Consider the following 13,277-nt stretch of genomic DNA (forward strand, 5'->3'; position numbering starts at 1 on the left):
AGTCCCCTGAGTAGCTGGGATCACAGGTGCCTGCCACCACGCCCAGCTAATTTTTATATTTTTCATTTTTAATAGAGATGGAGTTTCACCATGTTGACCTTTAAAATAACCTAATTTTTTTTTCAGTCTTGCTCTGTCTCAAAAAAATTTAGGTTATTTTAAAGTAATATAAGATCTTATTTCTCCTTTGAGAAATTAAGGGACAGTGATAACTTGTTGTTGCCCACATTGTCTGCATGTAATGGGTCTTAAATGAATTTTTGTGGAGTGAATGAATTAAAAAGTTATAAAATGGAAAAAAATAGTCTTAAATTGTTCTTTCTCTCTCTCTCTCTCTCTGTTTCTGGATCCAGAGGGATAATCTGAAAAAATATAGACAAATTCAAAACTTGGTGAGTACTGTCCTGACAGTCTGTCTATCCATAGTCATGAAGAATGGGTGGTGATCTTTAGAAGGGTCTGGAAATAGTACATATTCCAGCAATGAGGCTCCTGAAACAAAAACCCTATCCTTCTGCACTGCTTAGTCCCTTGTCTGTTCCCTGTTGGGAAGAAGGTATGGGAAAGGAAGGGGATTACTTTGAAAGTCAGTTGTCTATGAAGCAGAGGTGTGGAGGGGTATGTTTATCTGATAGGTAGCATTAAATTGCAAATACTTCCAGATTAATCATGGAATGCAATTTTCAAACAGCTTAGATTTTCTTCTCTTTTCTGTCTTTCTTTCTTTTTTTTTTTTCCCTGCAGTCACTGGGGAGGAAAAAAAGATTAAAGAGACTATCAAAAACTGTTGGCACGTTTAGTCTGTTGGCTACTTAATTTATTAGCAGATATGGGAGCTGCCTCAGGTTGATAATTTAACATGTTGGCTGGAGGTGAAATAAATCTCAAACGTACCTGTTCCAAAATTGTGTTAATCCTTTCGACTTCGCAGTCAATCAGGTATCGCTTTTCCTGCCTCCTGTCCATTTCTTCAATGATGCGCCTGAATTCTTGGACGTCTTTTATGTTTCCTACAGACCTTGCTGTCACTTGCCAGTTGTTTTGCACGGCTGCTTCCATAATCGCTTGGAGGATGGAAAATCCTGAAGGAAGGAAAAACAGCTTCAATGATTTAAAAATCTTTCTGTAGGTATTAAAGGTTCTACTGAATTTCTATTCACAGTCCATCAGGTGCCTTTGAATCTTATCCATTATGGAAAGCAGGCTTACTCATAACGTCAGCCTTAACCCTCCAGACAGTTTGCACTTCCATTTTGTTGTAAAGGAAAGAAGATTCTACAACTTTTGGGCACCAGGCATCAAGTAGCTACATGAGAGCTCACAGCTGAATTATATTATCTAATTGTTTTTACTGACATGCATTATCAAAATATCTATGGAATAAAATCAAGAACTTCTTACAACTGCCTGCAATTTCCTTACTGCAGTTGAAGCTCATTTATTTCATCTTCTATACAAGCATTCTGGCAAATTAGAAATAATTTCAGTGGAGATAGAGCCTCATTATAATATGGCTTCTCCTTACATAGAAAGGACTATCCAACAACGTAAATTATGTCTCCCAAGTAAAATAATTTTATGAAAACCTGAAAAAGACAGTCTATAACAAAGATATCATACTTGTGAGCTCTTGATCACAACATTATGGAAAAAGTTCAGTCATATTAAGTTTTCCTGAATTCTTTCCCTTTCTCAATGAAATTTACCAGGAATTCATAGTTCCTTTTTAGCTAATTTACATTAGATAACTGTTAGCTACTACCCTGGATCTATGCTGAATGAGAAAAAGAGAAAAGATCTGATGCTTGAGTTTTGGGTAGCCTTTTTGGAGTTAGGGTTTAAGAAGTTGGGAAGAACAAAATATCTAAAGTATGATCCATAAGAATAGCACAAGAGTTTTCTACATGCTGGTCTTTTAGAGTATTCATGTCTCTAATATTATATTGTGTCTGTAGTTTTGCTTCTGGTTTGAATCCATATCTGAGTATAACTTCAACTATAGATATAATTTTATTGGGATATTGCCAAAAGCAGCTCATTTCATCCCATAAACCTAAATAGTTTTTCATTTATATTCAAGTAAAGACTAATGGGAGTGGGTGATGGGGATGATTTGCAAAGCCAAAATGATCCATGCCATAGCAATTTGATGACTGGAGGAGAAGAGAATGGGAGAGGATTGCGATGCCCTTTGAGCATATTCCAGGTTCTGTGCTGTTTCGGGCTCACCCTTTAGTGTAAGCAGGCTACAATTCGGAATTTTCTTCATTGTACCATAGAAAATGGTATTGACATTTGAAGAGCACGCTTCAGGGAGATGGCAGCAGTGACTCAGCTGGTCATTATGACTCCTTTGTGTGCTGGGTGTATGCAGGAAGAAGATCACAAATGAGACCCAAGCACTTGGTAATTTCCAAATGAGCAATTTCAGCACAGGAGCTCAAAATTACAGATCAGAGTAAATTACCATTGCTTTAAATGTTAATTCTTTCTCTTTTTAAACCAACCACGCATATTTATTTCTCAGATTTACATTTTCATGTGGGTTGTTGATGTGCTTTCTGCTTCAGTGGGAGTTGAGGGGACATGGTAGGCCAAGGCATGGGATTGAGAAATAAACATAGGAAGAAAGAGATTAAGACAATTGAAAATCTTTCTTAAGCAGTGTACGATAAAGCCTCATTATTTTGAATCTCACTAATTAAGAATTTATGAAACTTCATCAAAGACTGAGTTGAATTTTACTTTTGTACTATTTATGAAGAAAACATTGGCTAAATAATAATGTTAATGAAAGTGGACAGAGTCTTTAATATATTTAAAGTAAACTTTTTAAAAGGCCCTTTAGCAGAATACAGCTGTTCATGTGTTGAATCAAAATAAGCCTTCTCGTAATCTCTACTCATTGGTCTTATTCCACCATTTGGGATGACACAGAGCAAATTTAACCCCTTTTGCACGTGTCAGTCCTTCACATTTTTGAAGGCAGTTAGCATGTTTCCCCTTAACATTCTTTTCCTCAGGCTAAAGACGTCCCAGTCTTTCCACTGTTACTTTTATGGCATGATGACAAGTTCCCTCGCTGTTCACGCTCTCCTATGGATATCTGTCAATATTTTATTGATCCTGATAATTCCAATGTGATCTGATCAGTGTGAACGACAATGAGATTATTGCTTGCTTTGACATGCGTTGTTATTTTAGCAGCCTTTGCCAGTATTTTTAAATACCCAAATTATATTGTTAATTAGTATCAAGCTTGGATTCAACTAAAACATGTCAGTTCTCTCCATAAAAATCTTTCGTCTGGAAAGACTCACCATCCATGTGTCAAGATTTACTCCATTCCAACCTGCTTTTATCTCCCTTTGTTTAATCCCTCACCCCATTCCAGTCCCCACTTCTCCCCTATTTTCAAATTCATTCAAATCTGGAAAATGGCCTCACTCACTTATTCAGTACTCCAGGCAGCCACACTTGTCTGTCCATTTAACAGGCACATCTGACTACACCTGCAGACGTTTCTGGATTATCTTCTTTGCCCATGAAAATTCCTTTACTGACTTCTCATTAATTACTCCAGAAATGAGTAGATTTAAATTCACGGTAAATTAATTATAAGCAATGGAGAAATGGGTTTAAAGAATTATATCACAGACATTTAAAATTTTAAAATAAAACTGGATGAAGAAATTATAGTAAATACACATAGAATACTATGCTATTGTTTAAAAGACAGCTGAATCTGTATACACTAACAAGAAAAGATTTGGGCAGTATATATAATATATTGTGTAATAGGTAGTAATAGAAAAAACAAGCTGTAAAATAGCATTTATGTTATAATTCTATTTTGTGAAGAAGCTATATGTTTCCATATGTATGGAAAAAATCTGAAGGAATTGGCAGAGTTATCTCTGAGATGTAGGATTACCAAGAACTTTTATTTTCACTGTCATTTATTTATGTAAAATGTGGCCCTTTTACAAGAAGCAGGTATTATTTTCTGTAAGTACAATAACAATAAAGATTAAAAAGAAGTACAACTCATGCTGTCCTCTCAGAACATACGCTTCTGGAAGAAATAGATGATAGATGAGAGCTCCTTTGTAGGCTGCACACTGCCACAAATGAGAGGCATTTTACTAAACAGTGACTTACAGATCTTTTTATACTTTTGTTCTTTGAACCATGTGAATGTATTACCTATTCAAAAATTAAGTAGAAAAAGCACACTGCTTTTTAATGAGAGCGTGTCTGGAGCCTCCTGGGCTATGAGCCTTGCTCACATTTTTTGAGCAAGTCAGAACTGTGGCTGAATATTGCAGTGTCTTTTACCATGCAGACTTTCTCTGTGTTTGCTTAAGCATGTGACTGTGTACTATAGAACCCTGGGGGGAATGGTCACCTCAGCTCAGTACCTGTCACTGAGCAGCCCAAGAAAAACTTTTATTTGTTTTCATACCTAATTTATTGTAGTGTGACTGTTTCCTGATGAAGCTGACCAAACAGAGTAAATATGCACTTGAGGGAGAAGAAAAGAAAAATTTGACTCAGGATGCAGAGAAAAAAACAGGCATTGGTGCTTGTAGGAGGGGAGGTATGTAACAAACCCTTGACTTTGTAAAAATAAGCCTGCTGTTTTAGCAGCTTCAGAATTGTCATCCACTCTCTGTGAGCTTTAACGTGCTCAATTTTGCAACAGTAAAAACTACTTTTATTTGAGCAGCAAAATCTCTCATTCTGATTCCAGACTGCTGTTGCTATCCACTGTCCTCTTCTTCCTCATTTTAAAGAATGGTAGTTACCATATAGGTAAGTGGGTGAATGCTAGATTGTCATCTGCATTATACCAATATAACATAGTTTGTGGCAAGGAGTGGGAAGGAAATTATGGATGAAGAACTGGGCTGCAGCTATGACCAATTTAATCCTACTGAAGTGGTGACTGGGCTACTCTTGGCAAATAAGGTGTGACAATCTTGGTAAAGGGTAGTGTGGTGGATGCTGTGCTGTACCACCCAGATCCTCCTTCAGCACCATAGAACTTACTCCTTCAGTTGTTGGAAAAGTTTCAGCTTAAGGTTATGACCCCTTCCTGGGGTATCCTGCATCCAATGACTGATTGCCACAGGATAGAAAGGCACAACCCTCATACCCACAGCGAGGTAACTCTAAAGGTAAGTCATCCTAGATTCAGAGCTCCCTGAAGGGAGCTGAGGCTTTGTCATGACTGCAGCATAGCTCATTTTCTCTTTGTGCCCAAACCTGCATCCTTCTCTTCTTCCCACAATTGTTGATAATGAGAGTACCAGCCAATAGACTTCTTGCATGTGAATCTCTATTTCAGTTTGTTTCTGGGGGATTCATCTGTGACTATAACGTTGATCTCATGACAGGGATAGCATCAGATACAAAAAGATCTCAAATATATAATTGTCAAAATCATTTTCACAGGGGAAAGAAGGCCAGGATTTTGTTCAATGTATAAACAAGTGAAAAATCACTCCATGCTGAACACATTTAGTATTTGATCTGAAGACACAGAAGAACAATAAATAGGATATTGACATATGGAAGTTCATAATAAAGATACCCAAGGAAATATAGTTGAGGATAATTTTGTTCCTGTTGTGCATCTTCCAGCAGGGACTATCACCACCTGCTGTCAGCTGTGAATCTGTACCAGATCTCTCAGAGCCACATCATTTGTACTTCTGACGGGGTCTTTTAACAGTCCCCAAAATGATGGGAGTTGCTGATATTGATGAACTGGCTTCTCATGAGTGTTGACATTTATAGCAATTTGTGCTTGGCTGTGATTCTCAGAGGGTTTGCCACAAAGCCCCAAGCAGGTTTACTGACCCTCTCGAAATGTTCTAGAGCGGCAAGTTGGTCTTTCCCAGAGGGTAATTCAATACTTTTCCAGTGGCCTGTGCTAGAAATTACCTTGTCAATATTTTCAGGTTGATAAAGAGAGGCTTAAAGTGGCCCATGAAAACTCCTGTAGCTTACGATTATTAGACATAGAACCCCAGTATTATAGGCTAGTACTCTTACAGATGACTCAGAGAAGTAGGATACAATTTTTAAAGCTCTGTAACTCTTTTCAAATGAAATTTTTATGGAAGCCCAATATCTAAGACAGGTAAAAGTGGAGCTTCTCAGGTTTGAGGGGTGGTACTTAGACAGGGGAAGTGACTTGCGAAATATCACACAGTTAGTTTAGAATCAGAAGCGAGACTGGAATCTAAGCAAGCAGAGCTGGAGCTAAGGTGAGGCAGGTGAAGCACCTAGGGTAAAAATTCAAGAAGGCACTTTCTGAGGGTTGCACAAGTGCAGCCTCACTTACCTTGCCCTAGTATTGACCCTGTAAGCAAGTCTCTTGGCTTCCAATTTAGTGGTCTTTCAAGTGCATCATGTCCAACTTACTTTATAGCTCTCATTTTAAGATGACCCTTAGCAACATTTTGGTGTGGACAGAACTTAATTCCTCATGTCCTTTTCTCTTCTCTTTTTGATGTCATACAACATCCTGATGTTTGCTTCCCTGTCTCCCCAGTACCTTGAGTAGGCCTATCACTACCAATCCCAGTCTTTTTCTTCCTCTTTCCCCATATTAAAACTTTCCTATCCTATGCTCAATTCCCTCAGCGCCCTTCCCTTTTCCAGGTGCCAGCATTAAAATAGCTAATGGCATAATGTGTTATCCTTTCAGTGAACGCATGTACATTTTAGCAGTGACCTTAACATGAATGAGTTTAGAAGGAAAACAGAAGAGAATGTTGAACATTGTTTTTGAGTCTGCCCATCTTATGGGGTCATTCAGATGATGAATTTGAAAGTCGGTGATGTGCTTGATGATCTTATGGAGTTTAACAAATAAACAGCTGGTAGATATGGGGTATCTCAGGGGCCAGTGGAGTGGGAAGACAATGGTGAGACAGGTCCCCAGAAGGTTACTGTCCATTCTTGTCTATGTTACTCAACTGAAATCAGCTGAAAAAAGTGTTTCTTTCTTTTTCTGTGTCTTCACCTACCTCTGTGGCTTTCAATGCTGGTCGCACATTACAGTCACCCTAGGAAGTATGAAAAACGGATGACCAAGTCTTACTCTGGAGCAATAAAATCATGATCTCTCAAAGTGATTCCTGGGCTTTGTTTTGTTTTATTTTAATCTCCCTGGGGGATTCTCATGTACAGCCAGGGTGGAGAATCACTGACCTATTCTAAGGGCTACCCAATACAAATGTGGCATATTAAAGCAGGCCTTTTTTTTTTTTTTTCCTGAGGTGTTCTTCATGACCAGCAGAAAGGTTCTGGGTGAGAAAGGCATATTTCAAGAAGGACTATATACCACCTAGACATCAGCAAATAAAGACACAGAGGCAAGAAGGGAGGGCTCAGGCCAGGGTTACAAATGGCTTCTTTCTGTGGTAGATGAAGAATCTGGAAACCTTGAGTACAGTATGTGGGAAGCAGACCCAGATGTACTCAAAGCACTTTACAAATGTCTTTTCTCTTCTGAGGTAGCATCTGCATATTTCTCTCTAAGTATAAAATTAATGTGTTCAGTTTGGACATTTGGAAAAACATAGAAAGTACAAAAATTAAAAGAAAAAGCATAGGTGACTTTATCCCTCTTTCCATTCTATTTTATATAAGTAGACTTCACACTTTTTATTTTAGCAAAATGATAATAATGCAGTCGTGGATCACTTAATGATGGGGATACGTTCTGAGAAATGCATTGTTAGGTGATTTTGTCATTGTGCAAACATCATGGAGTGTATTCCACAAACCTACATGGTATGGCCTCCTACACACCTAGGCTATATGGCATAGCCTATTGCTCCTAGGATACAAACCCATACAGCATGTTACTGTACTGAATACTGTAGGTGATATGGTTTGGCTGTAGCCCCACCCAAACCTCAATTTGAATTATATCTCCCAGAATTCTCCTGTGTTGTTGGAGGGGCCCAGAGGGAGGTAATTGAATCATGGGGGTTGGGCTTTCATGTGCTATTCTTGTGATACTGAATAAGTTTCACAAGATCTGATGGATTTATCAGGGGTTTCTGCTTTTGCTTCCTCCTCATTTTTCCTTGCCGCTGCCATGTAAGAAGTGCCTTTTGCCTCCTGCCATGATTCTGAGGCCTCTCCAGCCATGTGGAACTGTATGTCCATATTAAACGTCTTTTTGTTCCCAGTTTCGGGTATGTCTTTATTAGCAGCGTGAAAACGAACTAATACAGTAAATTGGTGCCAGTAGAGTGGGGCGTTGCTGAAAAGATACCCAAAAATGTGGAAGCGACTTTGAAACTGGGTAAAAGGCAGAGGTTGGAACAGTTTGGAGGGCTCAGAAGAAGACAGGAAAATGTGGGAAAGTTTCGATCCTCCTAGAGACTTGTGGAATTGCTTTGACAAAAATGCTGATAGTGATATGAACAATAAGGTCCAGGCTGAGGTGGTCTCACATGGAGATGAGGAACTTGTTGGGAACTGGAGCAAAGGTGACTCTTGTTATGTTTTAGCAAAGAGACTGGTGGCATTTTGCCCTTCCCCTAGAGATCTGTGGAACTTTGAACTTGAGAGAGATGATTTAGGGTATCTGGCAGAAGAAATTTCTAAGCAGCAAAGCATTTAAAACTTGGGTGCTGTTAAAAGCATTCCATCTTTAAAGGGAAACAGAGCATTAAAGTTCAGAAAATTTGCAGCCTGATGATGCAGTAGACAAGAAAAAAACCATTTTTTTGAGGAGAAATTAAACCAGGCTGCAGAAATTTGTGTAAGTAGCAAGGAGTCTGATGTTAATCCCCAAGACCGTGGGGAAAATGTCTCCAGGCCATGTCAGAGACCTTCATGGCAGACCCTCCCATCACAGACCCAGAGACCTAGGAAGAAAAAGTGGTTTTGTGGGCCAGGCCCAGGGTCCCTGTGCTATGTGCAGCCCAGGGACTTGGTGCCCTGTGTCCTAGCTGCTCCAGTCATAGCTGAAAGGGACCAACGTGGAGCTCAGGCTGTGGCTTCAGAGGGTGGAAGCCCCACACCTTGGCAGTTTCCATGTAGTGTTGAGCCTGTGGCTGCACAGAAGTCAAGAATTGAGGTTTCGAAACCTTCGCTTAGATTTCATATGTATGGAAATGCCTGGATGCCCGGGCAAAAGTTTGCTGCAGAGGCAGGGCCCTCATGGAGAACCTCTGCTAGGGCAATGCAGAAGGGAAATGTGGGGTCAGAGCCCCCACACAGCGCCCCTACTGGGGCACTGCGTAATGGAGCTGTGAGAAGAGAAGCACCATCCTCCAGACCCCAGAATGGTAGATCCACTGACAGCTTGCACCGTGCACCTGGGAAAGCCACAGACACTAAATACTAGCCCATGAAAGCAGCTGGGAGGGAGGTTGTACCTTGCAAAGCCACAGGGGTGGAGCTGCCCAAGACCATGGGAACCCACCTCTTGCATCAGTGTGACCTTGAGTCAAAGGAGATCATTTTTGAGCTTTAAAATTTGACTGCCCTGCTGGATTTTCGACTTGCATGGGCCCAGTAGTCCCTTTGTTTTGGCCAATCTCTCCCATTTAGAATGGCTGTATTTACAAAATACCTGTACCTTCATTGTATCTAGGAAGTAACTAGCTTGCTTTTGATTTTACAGGTTCATAGGTGGAAGGGACTTGCCTTGTCTCAGATGAGACTTTGGACTGTGGACTTTTGGATTAATGCTGAAATGAGTTAAGACTTTGGGGGACTGTTGGGAAGGCATGATTGGTTTTGAAATGTGAGGACATGAGATTTGGAGAGGCCAGGGCAGAATGATATGGTTTGGCTGTGTCCCCACCCAAATCTCAACTTAAATTGTATCTCCTAGAATTTCCCTGTGTTGTGGGAGGGGCCCACGGGGAGTTAATTGGATCATGGGGGCTGGTTTTTCTCATCCTATTCTCGTGATAGTGAATAAGTCTCAAGAGATCTGATGGGTTTATCAGAGGTTTCTGCTTTTGCTTCCTCCTCATTTTTTCTTGCTGCCACCATGTAAGAAGTGCCTTTTTCCTCCTGCCGTAATTCTGAGGCTTCCCCAGCCATGTGGAACTGTAAGTCCAATTAAATTTCTTTTTGTTCCCAGTTTCAGGTATGTCTTTATCAGCAGCATGAAAATGAACTAATACAGTAGGCAACTGTAGCACAATGTATTTGTGTATACAATATATTTGTGTATCTAAACATATCTAAGCACAGAAACGACACAGTAAAAGTATAGTATTATAATTTTATGGGACCACTGTCATATATGGGGTCTGTCATTGACTAAAATGCCATTGTGTGGTGCATGACTGTATATGTGTCCTGCCTTTTAAAAATCTAGCATTATATCATGAACATTTTCTTGTTATTAAACATTTTCAAACATGAGTTTTAATGATGACATAGTATTCCAACCTTTAGATATACTGTAACTTATTTAACTATTCTACAACATGAACATTTCAATTTTTTCCAATCTCTCCTTATTATGAATAATGCTGTGCTGACAACACTCATACAGCATCTCTAATTATTTTCATAGAATAAATGTCTCAAAGTAGGAATACTGGGCCAAACATTTATGGACATGTTTAAGGCTCTTGATACATACTGCCAAATTGCCCTCCAGAAAGGTTGTCCCACTTTAAGTTCCCATAAGCAGGTTATGAGAGTACTTGTCTCTCTGCCCCCTTGCCAGCACTGAACAATATATTTGCCCATTTGGTAGGTGAATAAAGAGGATTCTCTTTTTTTGTTAGCATTTCTTTATTAGTAAAGCTAATGCCTTTTTAATTTTTTTGTCCAAGTTTATTCATTATTTCGAGTACTGCCTGTTTATTTCCTTTGTTCAACTTTTTAGTGATATTAATGTCTTTCTTATTGATTTATAAGAGCCTTTATATATTGACATTAAGTATCTTGACATATGCCATATATTTAATCCAGTTTATTTTACTTTTAATGTTTATGATACATTTTCATGAATAAAAGTTTGACATTTTAATGAAATTAATATTCTTCATCAAAAAATCACGTGAATGGTGAATAAAATTTGCTTTTTTTTTTTTTAGAGATGGGGTCTTGCTATGTTGCCCAGGCTGGTCTGAAACTCTTGGGCTTAAGCAATCCACCTGCCTAGGCTTCCCAAAATGCTGGGATTACAGGTGTGAGCCACTGCGCCTGACCAAAATTTGCTCTTCTACTCTTATTCTAGTGCTCACCTGGGCTTTAAACCCAAACTTATGCCAACCACTCTTTCCATTTCTTGCAACGTCTTTGGTCTCCATGGAATTTCCAATAAATTTCCCTTCCATACTGTGGCCAAATAAAGCAATGGGGAAGCTAGATATGGAGTGTGAAGGTGGTTTCTGAGACAGATGTAAAGAAAAAAATAGAGGCAGAGGAAAGAGAAAGATGATGAGCCCAATTTAGTTATTTCATGGTATGTTTTCCCATATCTCAGAAACCTGATATACAAAAATCTGAACTCAGAGCCAGTACTTCAGGTTATGATTATTCATATTACAAATATGCTTTCATTTAAAAATAATTCCTGGAAAGACTCCTGTAATACATTTGAATCCACATTTTGTTGTTTGTTTTTGTTTTAACTTGATTTAAACCCTTTTATTTTCCATCAAAATCAATATAGTGATTGTCTAAATTTGAGATGCTAATACAGAAACTGTTCTGTGTGTGAAGAGTTTGATATGGGAAGATCAAGAACCCCTTTATATTTGCATATGGATGTCAGTCTGTGAATTTTATGGAACAAGGTAAAGACAAATATTCACCCACATTCAGTCCTTAATTTACCCTTAGCAAATTAATATTTCCCTGAGGCTTCCATTCCTCATAATTGTGTTTGTTTAAATTTTCCTTTAATTAAGAGCTGACCCTCTGCAAATCTTCTTCTCCTTGGAGCTGCATTATTAGGATGCTTGGCTAATTTGTGGAATCATTGAATAGAAGGTGCCCCCAGTTTCCCAGTTCTTTATGCTTTTTCCTCTCTCCCAATACAAATTGTCTCTCAGTCCAAATGAAACTCTTACACTAGACTGTCCATGACTGATAACAGCTTCAATTGTGAACTCCTTCATGAAGGATGTATGTTTTAAAATTAGAATCAAAGACTTACAATATAGGGGCAAATTGTAGACAACAGTAAGTGATTGATCAAGTATTGTTTGGCAACTTGAGGTACCAGGTACCCCAATATCTTACTTGAGGTATTCCAAGTACTCCAATAGCTCACTTCAGGAGGCAACTACTGACTACTTGTCAAGTGTAACTTTGGCTCTGAAGCTGGCAATGCATGTAATGCCTTTTCCATTTTCCTCTTTCATCTTGTTCCTTATTTGAACTTTGTCTCCCTGTTGGTGAATTATGTAGTTCCATTCTCCTCTCTGTGAGCCAAGAAAACATGCCCAAATAGATATGTCAGTTTCATTGAGTGAAAGTAAACTTGCTTTGCATTGCCAGCTGAAAGGATATTTAGAAGACCATCTGGAGTAGATTTACTTAACATCTGGGAAAAGCAGAATAGACAAGCCTGTGATCCTCACCCACACAAGATCTGATATAAAAAATAAAAAAAATAAGAATAACAGAAAGCAACTGGGGTTTGGATTAAAGGGGATACTACAATGATTGTGCATAATTCCTTCATGTTTCTGTTTGGTATCTAAATAATCATTCTGGGATAGACTGCCTGCGATACAAACTCACAGAGGACAGGAGTCATCTCAAAGTTTCTCCATGGACTGCTGAGTTCTTAATAGATGCCATGTGATGATTAATCATGCCCATTAATAGGGTTTCTTGCATAACATTTCCTCATCTGGCATCTTAATCCCTTTGAAATCAGTAATTTCCAGCTCTGATCACGTGACTGAATCTCCTAGAGAACAAGTAGTGAGTGACGTGGATGTTAGTAGGCACTTTATGGGTACCTGGGGCAGAGAGCTGACCATAGATTGCAACCAGAGAATGCACTTGCCAGCCCTATTTGGGTGGCAGTGGGGGGAAGGCCTTATGCATGATTAAAAGGGGGCTTCACTTATGGGTTGGAGAAAGGAGTGCTACCAGTCAGCAACAGTACATCTTCTTCCCAGGTCCCATTTATTCCACATGGAACCTAGTGACTACAAAGAAGAAGATGACTACCCACCCTGCTACCCCTTCTCCAGCAGAAGATGAACTTTGAAGTGATTCCCAGAAGTGAGTATATTTTATATTGAGCATCCATACTC

General features: G+C 39.1%; 1 protein-coding gene across 4 annotated transcripts in view; it reads right to left on the reverse strand.

Annotated features, from left to right (window-relative positions):
* The window catches only part of GRIA3 (glutamate ionotropic receptor AMPA type subunit 3), a 312,783-nt gene that overhangs the window by 168,698 nt on the left and 130,808 nt on the right, over positions 1 to 13,277 (reverse strand). For all 4 annotated transcript variants that reach the window (XM_017954349.3, XM_017954348.2, XM_009198218.3 and 1 more), the window contains one exon: positions 895 to 1,082. In XM_017954349.3, the coding sequence (XP_017809838.1) occupies positions 895 to 1,082 (188 nt within the window). The remainder of the gene's footprint in view (positions 1 to 894; positions 1,083 to 13,277) is intronic.

The sequence above is a fragment of the Papio anubis genome, chromosome X (genome assembly GCF_008728515.1).
Source record: "Papio anubis isolate 15944 chromosome X, Panubis1.0, whole genome shotgun sequence".
In the NCBI taxonomy this organism is placed as follows: Eukaryota; Metazoa; Chordata; class Mammalia; order Primates; family Cercopithecidae; genus Papio; species Papio anubis.